Source organism: Acipenser ruthenus, chromosome 14 (assembly GCF_902713425.1).
Source record: "Acipenser ruthenus chromosome 14, fAciRut3.2 maternal haplotype, whole genome shotgun sequence".
Taxonomy (NCBI): domain Eukaryota; kingdom Metazoa; phylum Chordata; class Actinopteri; order Acipenseriformes; family Acipenseridae; genus Acipenser; species Acipenser ruthenus.
In genome coordinates this window covers 1462427-1473771 of record NC_081202.1, presented here as the reverse complement: position 1 = coordinate 1473771, position 11345 = coordinate 1462427, and the positions used below count along the sequence as shown (strand labels likewise).

The 11345-nt window shown below is 47.4% G+C and overlaps 1 protein-coding gene across 1 annotated transcript in view; it reads right to left on the bottom strand.

The window, feature by feature from the left end:
• Positions 1–6142: 6142 nt before the first annotated feature.
• Positions 6143–11345, bottom strand: part of LOC117419764 (plexin-B2-like) — a 92917-nt gene continuing 87714 nt past the window's right edge. Inside the window, exon 36 of the mRNA XM_058985495.1 lies at positions 6143–10496. Within this exon, the coding sequence (XP_058841478.1) occupies positions 10392–10496 (105 nt within the window). The 3' untranslated portion in view covers positions 6143–10391. The remainder of the gene's footprint in view (positions 10497–11345) is intronic.

Sequence of the window (11345 nt, the reverse complement as noted above, 5' to 3'; positions counted from 1 at the left end):
CTGTGATGGATAGGGAGCAGGAGAGAGCGTGGGTAGGGCTGATGATATACAACACACACATCAGGGGTGCTGTGATGGATAGGGAGCAGGAGAGAGCGTGGAGAGGGCTGATGATATACAACACACACATCAGGGGTGCTGTGATGGATAGGGAGCAGGAGAGGGCTGATGATATACAACACACACATCAGGGGTGCTGTGATGGATAGGGAGCAGGAGAGAGCGTGGAGAGGGCTGATGATATACAACACACACATCAGGGGTGCTGTGATGGATAGGGAGCAGGAGAGAGCGTGGATAGGGCTGATGATATACAACACACACATCAGGGGTGCTGTGATGGATAGGGAGCAGGAGAGAGCGTGGGTAGGGCTGATATACAACACACACATCAGGGGTGCTGTGATGGATAGGGAGCAGGAGAGAGCGTGGGTAGGGCTGATATACAACACACACATCAGGGGTACTGTGATGGATAGGGAGCAGGAGAGGGCGTGGGTAGGGCTGATGATATACAACACACACATCAGGGGTGCTGTGATGGATAGGGAGCAGGAGAGAGCGTGGAGAGGGCTGATGATATACAACACACACATCAGGGGTGCTGTGATGGATAGGGAGCAGGAGAGGGCTGATGATATACAACACACACATCAGGGGTGCTGTGATGGATAGGGAGCAGGAGAGGGCGTGGGTAGGGCTGATGATATACAACACACACATCAGGGGTGCTGTGATGGATAGGGTGCAGGAGAGAGCGTGGGTAGGGCTGATGATATACAACACACACATCAGGGGTGCTGTGATGGATAGGGAGCAGGAGAGAGCGTGGATAGGGCTGATGATATACAACACACACATCAGGGGTGCTGTGATGGATAGGGAGCAGGAGAGAGCGTGGAGAGGGCTGATGATATACAACACACACATCAGGGGTGCTGTGATGGATAGGGAGCAGGAGAGGGCTGATGATATACAACACACACATCAGGGGTGCTGTGATGGATAGGGAGCAGGAGAGGGCGTGGGTAGGGCTGATGATATACAACACACACATCAGGGGTGCTGTGATGGATAGGGAGCAGGAGAGGGCGTGGGTAGGGCTGATGATATACAACACACACATCAGGGGTGCTGTGATGGATAGGGAGCAGGAGAGGGCTGATGATATACAACACACACATCAGGGGTGCTGTGATGGATAGGGAGCAGGAGAGGGCTGATGATATACAACACACACATCAGGGGTGCTGTGATGGATAGGGAGCAGGAGAGAGCGTGGATAGGGCTGATGATATACAACACACACATCAGGGGTGCTGTGATGGATAGGGAGCAGGAGAGAGCGTGGAGAGGGCTGATGATATACAACACACACATCAGGGGTGCTGTGATGGATAGGGAGCAGGAGAGGGCTGATGATATACAACACACACATCAGGGGTGCTGTGATGGATAGAGAGCAGGAGAGAGCGTGGAGAGGGCTGATGATATACAACACACACATCAGGGGTGCTGTGATGGATAGGGAGCAGGAGAGGGCTGATGATATACAACACACACATCAGGGGTGCTGTGATGGATAGGGAGCAGGAGAGGGCTGATGATATACAACACACACATCAGGGGTGCTGTGATGGATAGGGAGCAGGAGAGAGCGTGGAGAGGGCTGATGATATACAACACACACATCAGGTGTGCTGTGATGGATAGGGAGCAGGAGAGAGCGTGGGTAGGGCTGATGATATACAACACACACATCAGGGGTGCTGTGATGGATAGGGAGCAGGAGAGAGCGTGGAGAGGGCTGATGATATACAACACACACATCAGGGGTGCTGTGATGGATAGGGAGCAGGAGAGGGCTGATGATATACAACACACACATCAGGGGTGCTGTGATGGATAGGGAGCAGGAGAGGGCGTGGGTAGGGCTGATGATATACAACACACACATCAGGGGTGCTGTGATGGATAGGGTGCAGGAGAGAGCGTGGGTAGGGCTGATGATATACAACACACACATCAGGTGTGCTGTGATGGATAGGGAGCAGGAGAGAGCGTGGAGAGGGCTGATGATATACAACACACACATCAGGGGTGCTGTGATGGATAGGGAGCAGGAGAGGGCTGATGATATACAACACACACATCAGGGGTGCTGTGATGGATAGGGAGCAGGAGAGGGCGTGGGTAGGGCTGATGATATACAACACACACATCAGGGGTGCTGTGATGGATAGGGTGCAGGAGAGAGCGTGGGTAGGGCTGATGATATACAACACACACATCAGGGGTGCTGTGATGGATAGGGAGCAGGAGAGAGCGTGGATAGGGCTGATGATATACAACACACACATCAGGGGTGCTGTGATGGATAGGGAGCAGGAGAGAGCGTGGGTAGGGCTGATGATATACAACACACACATCAGGGGTGCTGTGATGGATAGGGAGCAGGAGAGAGCGTGGGTAGTGCTGATGATATACAACACACACATCAGGGGTGCTGTGATGGATAGGGAGCAGGAGAGAGCGTGGGTAGGGCTGATGATATACAACACACACATCAGGGGTGCTGTGATGGATAGGGAGCAGGAGAGAGCGTGGAGAGGGCTGATGATATACAACACACACATCAGGGGTGCTGTGATGGATAGGGAGCAGGAGAGAGCGTGGGTAGTGCTGATGATATTCAACACACACATCAGGGGTGCTGTGATGGATAGGGAGCAGGAGAGAGCGTGGAGAGGGCTGATGATATACAACACACACATCAGGGGTGCTGTGATGGATAGGGAGCAGGAGAGGGCGTGGGTAGGGCTGATGATATACAACACACACATCAGGGGTGCTGTGATGGATAGGGAGCAGGAGAGGGCTGATGATATACAACACACACATCAGGGGTGCTGTGATGGATAGGGAGCAGGAGAGGGCTGATGATATACAACACACACATCAGGGGTGCTGTGATGGATAGGGAGCAGGAGAGAGCGTGGATAGGGCTGATGATATACAACACACACATCAGGGGTGCTGTGATGGATAGGGAGCAGGAGAGAGCGTGGAGAGGGCTGATGATATACAACACACACATCAGGGGTGCTGTGATGGATAGGGAGCAGGAGAGGGCTGATGATATACAACACACACATCAGGGGTGCTGTGATGGATAGAGAGCAGGAGAGAGCGTGGAGAGGGCTGATGATATACAACACACACATCAGGGGTGCTGTGATGGATAGGGAGCAGGAGAGGGCTGATGATATACAACACACACATCAGGGGTGCTGTGATGGATAGGGAGCAGGAGAGGGCTGATGATATACAACACACACATCAGGGGTGCTGTGATGGATAGGGAGCAGGAGAGAGCGTGGAGAGGGCTGATGATATACAACACACACATCAGGTGTGCTGTGATGGATAGGGAGCAGGAGAGAGCGTGGGTAGGGCTGATGATATACAACACACACATCAGGGGTGCTGTGATGGATAGGGAGCAGGAGAGAGCGTGGAGAGGGCTGATGATATACAACACACACATCAGGGGTGCTGTGATGGATAGGGAGCAGGAGAGAGCGTGGATAGGGCTGATGATATACAACACACACATCAGGGGTGCTGTGATGGATAGGGAGCAGGAGAGAGCGTGGGTAGGGCTGATGATATACAACACACGCATCAGGGGTGCTGTGATGGATAGGGAGCAGGAGAGGGCGTGGGTAGGGCTGATGATATACAACACACACATCAGGGGTGCTGTGATGGATAGGGAGCAGGAGAGAGCGTGGAGAGGGCTGATGATATACAACACACACATCAGGGGTGCTGTGATGGATAGGGAGCAGGAGAGAGCGTGGGTAGTGCTGATGATATACAACACACACATCAGGGGTGCTGTGATGGCTAGGGAGCAGGAGAGAGCGTGGAGAGGGCTGATGATATACAACACACACATCAGGGGTGCTGTGATGGAGAGGGAGCAGGAGAGAGCGTGGATAGGGCTGATGATATACAACACACACATCAGGGGTGCTGTGATGGATAGGGAGCAGGAGAGAGCGTGGGTAGGGCTGATGATATACAACACACACATCAGGGGTGCTGTGATGGATAGGGAGCAGGAGAGAGCGTGGAGAGGGCTGATGATATACAACACACACATCAGGGGTGCTGTGATGGATAGGGAGCAGGAGAGAGCGTGGGTAGGGCTGATGATATACAACACACACATCAGGGGTGCTGTGATGGATAGGGAGCAGGAGAGGGCGTGGATAGGGCTGATGATATACAACACACACATCAGGGGTGCTGTGATGGATAGGGAGCAGGAGAGAGCGTGGAGAGGGCTGATGATATACAACACACACATCAGGGGTGCTGTGATGGATAGGGAGCAGGAGAGAGCGTGGGTAGGGCTGATGATATACAACACACACATCAGGGGTGCTGTGATGGATAGGGAGCAGGAGAGGGCTGATGATATACAACACACACATCAGGGGTGCTGTGATGGATAGGGAGCAGGAGAGAGCGTGGAGAGGGCTGATGATATACAACACACACATCAGGGGTGCTGTGATGGATAGGGAGCAGGAGAGAGCGTGGGTAGGGCTGATGATATACAACACACACATCAGGGGTGCTGTGATGGATAGGGAGCAGGAGAGGGCTGATGATATACAACACACACATCAGGGGTGCTGTGATGGATAGGGAGCAGGAGAGAGCGTGGGTAGGGCTGATGATATACAACACACACATCAGGGGTGCTGTGATGGATAGGGAGCAGGAGAGAGCGTGGGTAGGGCTGATGATATACAACACACACATCAGGGGTGCTGTGATGGATAGGGAGCAGGAGAGAGCGTGGGTAGGGCTGATGATATACAACACACACATCAGGGGTGCTGTGATGGATAGGGAGTACTGGAAAGGTTGCTGAAAAAAAGACTTCACATAACTACCTGAAATGTACTGTTAGACTTGGGGGTGGACACAGTCCATTCACTTTTTTGAAAGGGTGGACAGTGTCCACCCACTATTTTTGGTGAAACAGCATTTTTTCACACTGCATCACCATTGTTATTTATCTTGAATATTACCCTTGATCATTTCCAACGCAACTTTTCCTTTGATTGCATCTGCGTGTGCTCTCTGGCTGAACAGCACTGAAACTGACAAGCGGCATTGGGAACTGACGTTGACATGATAACTGGCTTATAGAGGACGAGATCGATAGAGAAATGGGTTCTCCCATTTTATATGGGGGAAGTTGAAATCCCCCATTAATATGGCTTCTCCTTTGCTGCATGCATTTCGAATATCACTGTATAACAGATTCTTTTGCTCGGTGTCTGAATTTTTGTCCAGCACACAACTAACAAGCACTGCCTCCCTCATTGATCCTGCCTCCCGAGCAAGACGTCTCACTTTGCTGAATAATTGTGAAAGGTTAAAATACAAAGCGAAAGTTGTTTAATGTCCTAGCAGTGTTTACAAAGACAGCACACACACCTGTCTCTACTAGTTTATAACATAAAGCCTTCCGTTCTTTATTTTAGTGCACACATTTTGTCGTGTTATTTTTTTATTTGTGATCTGCTATTTTGTCTTTAAGGATCGACCTCCTGGTTTAGCGAGCGACAGTCTCCTTTTCTTTATTCTGGGTTGGGAACCTGCCATAGAAAATCTACCCAACAGAGAGATTGGCAGCATTTATAGTTTAACACGTTCTACTGTTAATTCTAATTATTATACTGATTTATTGGTAGCCAAAAACTGAGTTCAAATCTTGCTATAATATAATTCTTGACATGCAAAAAAACATTTTTCCATCCCATTAACTATGCTTTTTTTAATAGACCCAGGCTCCCCAAATAATATCTACAGATCAACTGCTTCATCTTTTTAGGTGTAAAATTGACTGCAATGGCCCTGTAAATGTGAAAGATCCCCCAGGGGCTCCACTTCCGCTGATGAAAATGCCCACCGTTGCTCCACATTGGGTAACCCTATAGAGTCCGCTCCCTGTTTTCTGTAGGAGTCTAACCCTGCTCAAATTGAATTGCAATGAACACAGCTATGCTTTTTGGCTTAAAAGAGCATCTCAAATACTACAACACAGACACAGACAGGGTTTGCTTGACCTTTTTATTTTTAGAAGCGGTTAGTGGTTTAATGAGCCTTACAGAGCTTTCTGGCTATCGCTGAAGTTTCTAAGACTAGTGGTGTACATGCTACAGTCATTTTTGTTTTCCTACAATTCTCTCATGTAAAATGTAAAGCAGTCTGGATACTCCATGTAGCATGTCTTGGTGAGCATGTCAGCATGCCTCAGTGATAGCACAGGGCTTAAAGAAGCAGCTAGGTCTACCTAGAAAAGCCACACCACCACAGGTACACTTGAACACAACCAGCAAAGGAACACCCATCATTTAGCACAGAGCTTCTACCTTCAGTGGTGGAGAGGACTGAACAGCAGAGTCTCACAGGGGAGCAGGGGGCAGAAGGACATACAAACAGGTCAGAGGTGTGAAAGAAGCCATAGAAACAAAACCATGTCATTTTAAAACAAACAATTCACTGCACAGCAGTAAGAAGTTAATCATTGCAGAGCACAGGAGCACAGCTGTATTTCACACACAACACAGAAGAGTGCAGCAACCATACCAGTCCCCAACATCGAGAAAACAACAGCTTCAGCACAGCAAAGAACTCCCCCTTCTGCAGTTAACAAGATAAATATAATCACTATAATAAAAAATCCATTACTGATTTGAACTCCCCCTCCCTGTTCTCCACTGCACAGCCCCGGTTCTGAGCGCATGTAGAATGCGATTCGTTGATCACACGCAATGGCGCAGGGCTCCTGCTGCGGTGTTGCTCTCGAACCATGTTGGGTGTTTCTATGCTCTTGATTCTGAGACTGCTGCGGTTTTATTAAGGCACACTTTGGCAAATGGAAGGCAGGCAGTCAGCCTTGCAGGGCGCTGTCAGTACTGGAGGTGTTGATGCAAATAACCAGTCTACCTGACCTGGACTCAGTTACACTGGAATGGTGCAATTCACAATTCATTGCAATTACAATGCAGTTGAACCTTGGCACACTTGCGTAATTGATCCATTATAGTTGAATAGTGCATTTATTTGTCATTCAATCATTATTCTTGTATTTTCAACCACTTCTGGTGACCTTGAGTTTTATATACTAAGTGTGCGTATTTGTACCTGTGATTATTGCTGCTTATTTAGAGTAAATCAAACATGATGTTAATGTGTGGAGCTGTTTATGTTACTTTTCAGTGTAATTGCATCATCGTAACTGGAATTGTAATTGAACAAAATAGTATTGGAATTGGAATTGGAATTTCAGCAAACAATGCTGCTGTCATTGTGATGTGAACTGAGCCCAGGTCCGCAGTCTACCACCCAGATGAAAGGCAGGCCACTGTGGATCATCCCCCCCGCGACACCAGGGAACTCCTAAAATCCTCCCAACACGCACACACACACACAAGCACGCACTGCTGAACACACGCACGCACTGCTGAACACATTCACACACACACAGAGACACACACACGCACGCACCACTGAACACATTCACACACATACACAGAGAGACACACACACGCACTGCTGAACACATTCACACACAGAGACACGCACACACATTCACACACACACACAGAGACACACACTTACGCACTGCTGAACACATTCACACGCACACACAGTCACTGCTGTACACGTTCACACACGCACTCACTGCTGAACACATTCAAACACTCACACACACAGTCACCGCCGAACACTCACACACACAGTCACTGCCGAACACACTCACACACACACACTTCTGTACACATTTACAGAGTCTCTTCATTCTAATTCCAGTGCCCTGGACACTCACAGATTCACTCTCCTCATTAATATATGTGTGCTTGGTGGTCTGTACCCCCAGAGCTCATTAGTGTCAAACAAAAAAAAGAGCCAATTAAAAGACAACAGTGCAACACTGTGCTGCCGTCCGGTACCCAGCCCTAACCCTCTGCCCTGGGAATGGCACACCCTCAGCCTGGCTTCACCTCCAGGAGAGCACACTTCCAGTGCAGCCAGAAGCATGTCCAGATATCTAGATATACCCTTGCACAGGAAGCACGGGAGGATGCCTCTTCCTCTGAGACACTTCAGAAAGGCTTCCAGCCCATTCAGAAAAAAAAAGAAATACATACATATTTTCATTCCAACAATAAATACTTTTTTCCCCTTTTTTGCAATAAGTTTTTGTTGTTTTTTTTTTAAACTTTGATGATGTGTTGATGTGTGACTTCATGATGTGCAACTTCTAGGGTCACAATTGGAACTATGAGAGAGGCATGTAGAGCAGGTCTGTTGAGACCTTTATGCATTTCAGATATGCACTGTGGGTGTAACCAGGGAGAAGCACATTCAAAAGACATGAGCAATACAGAAGTAACATTGCTTGAGCGGATCAGACTAGCGTTCCTAATCAGAAATACAATCAAACCCCAGTACTGACAGCACAAAGGAGAACTGAGTGAAATATAGGCTTCTTATTAAAAAAAAATATATATACAGATTCTGTACCGTTACATTAAGTGGTTAATATTCAATTAACATCAATGCTTATTGAATTTGACAGAAAAGCCACATGACCTCAGCACTATGCTTACATTAGCACTATGCTTTCTCTATCCAGTAATAAAACAGCAGGTACCTATTAGAACACAGCTGAAGCTTGCAGTGTCGCTGCAGTAACAATAAAACATTTGAAAACAATTTCAAATCAAGAACAGCATTCCTCTAATAAAAGCAACTTGATTACATTTCATTCCTTTTCAGTTCAAACTGGTCAATGCTTATAAGAAGTCAAGCCTTGCTGGTGTCCACCCTGCATCACACACGTGTGTCTGCAGCATTGCACCAGAGGAGAGGCAAGTTAAACACTCAAACACAAACAATAGATGGAGCAAGTAGTGAGGGAGTGCAGTTACCAAGCCTCCAGGGTTTGTTTTCAAACACACTTTCCCTTGACAAAGGCATGTTAAACTTTATAAGAAGAAGAAATCTTGCATGGCCCCAGATCCGATGTTTGTGTGTTTTGCAGAGTGCCAGTGCAAATACACCCACACTGCATTACTGAATGAATGTGCTTCATATTCTATTAAAAATGAGTTTTTTAAAACAGAATAAAACAAAATAATTATATAACAGATTCATCAATTTCATTGGAAGAACATTTCATTGAACAGCATCTTGGGTTACGTTCTGATGTGACCGGGCGTCTCTATTCTTTCTATAATTTAAAAGACCCACAGTGGTCCAGAGTGGTTCACTGGGAGTCTGACTCCACCGCTCTGAAGACCAGACTTTCACATCTTGGACAGTCAGTGCTGTGTTGTGTGGGACACAGACTTAATTAAAAAAAAAAAAAAAAAACTGTCCATGTCTGCAAATTAAAGAAATGAAACCCATGATAAAAATATATAATACTATTTCTTTTTTTTTCTACACAGGAAGAAATTCAACAACTGATTAAAAGAGCATCTGACTCTGTGATTAATGCAGGGCTTATTTCATGAAACATTCTGCACATCAGAAAAGTAACATCCCTGTGGAGGAAACCAGCCTTAGAATAAACCAGCCCTGTGTGGGTCTCTCAGTCCAGCACAGGACAGCTCTGCGTTTACAATAAACCAGCCCTGTGTGGGTCTCTCAGTCCAGCACAGGACAGCTCTGCGTTTACAATAAACCAGCCCTGTGTGGGTCTCTCAGTCCAGCACAGGACAGCTCTGCGTTTACAATAAACCAGCCCTGTGTGGGTCTCTCAGTCCAGCACAGGACAGCTCTGCGTTTACAATAAACCAGCCCTGTGTGGGTCTCTCAGTCCAGCACAGGACAGCTCTGCGTTTACAATAAACCAACAAACAACCCAATGCAACTTCAGTCCAGATGCTAATTGCTTGTAAAAGTGCAGTCTTTTAACATCGAACCCACACAAAAAAAATTGTTAGACTTTGCAGAGCCCAGACTGTGTTGCTGTTTTTCTTTTTTTAAACAATTTAGGCACACACTTATTATTCTTATTACAATTTGTATCAGGCAGCCAAAGTCCTCCAGGGTATTAAACACCAATCTGTGTGCGGTTCTGTTCACTCCAAAGCCAGCCAAGACAGTAACAGATAGTGCAAGGATCCAGAAAGCAACGAGGAAAGCAACCAGCTGGACTGCTTAAAAACAACAGCCTTTCATCTCCATCCACAGGGCCAGTTTTCTTAAATCCAGAGTTTGTTTTCTGTTAAAATAAGCCCTAATTAATGTCTGGACACAGCCCCCCCCCCCACCCCCCACCCCCAGAGAGGTTAGAGGGCCGTCACTTTGTTTTCCAAAGCGGCCGCTATCTGCTGGAGCCTCACGGTGAGCTGCTTGTTCTGAGTCGCTGGGTCCTCCTCCAGGGAATTGATGATCTGCAGGAGAGACAGAGGGGTTTGTAAACAGCTCCAGAGATAGAGCTCCTTATCAATCATCATTGAAGAGAGACAGAGGGGTTTGTAACCAGATCCAGAGACAGAGCTCCTTATCAATCATCATTGAAGAGAGACAGAGGGGTTTGTAACCAGATCCAGAGACAGAGCTCCTTATCAATCATCATTGAGGAGAGACAGAGGGGTTTGTAACCAGATCCAGAGACAGAGCTCCTTATCAATCATCATTGAAGAGAGACAGGGGGGGTTTGTAAACAGCTCCAAAGAAAGAGCTCCTTATCAATCATCATTGAAGAGAGACAGAGGGGTTTGTAAACAGCTCCAAAGATAGAGCTCCTTATCAATCATCATTGAGGAGAGACAGGGGGGGTTTGTAAACAGCTCCAAAGAAAGAGCTCCTTATCAATCATCATTGAAGAGAGACAGAGGGGTTTGTAAACAGCTCCAAAGATAGAGCTCCTTATCAATCATCATTGAGGAGAGACAGGGGGGGTTTGTAACCAGCTCCAGAGACAGAGCTCCTTATCAATCATCATTGAAGAGAGACAGGGGGGGTTTGTAAACAGCTCCAAAGATAGAGCTCCTTATCAATCATCATTGAGGAGAGACAGGGGGGGTTTGTAACCAGCTCCAGAGACAGAGCTCCTTATCAATCATCATTGAGGAGAGACAGGGGGGGTTTGTAACCAGCTCCAGGGACAGAGCTCCTTATCAATCATCATTGAGGAGAGACAGAGGGGTTTGTAACCAGCTCCAGAGATAGAGCTCCTTATCAATCATCATTGAGGAGAGACAGAGGGGTTTGTAACCAGCTCCAGAGATAGAGCTCCT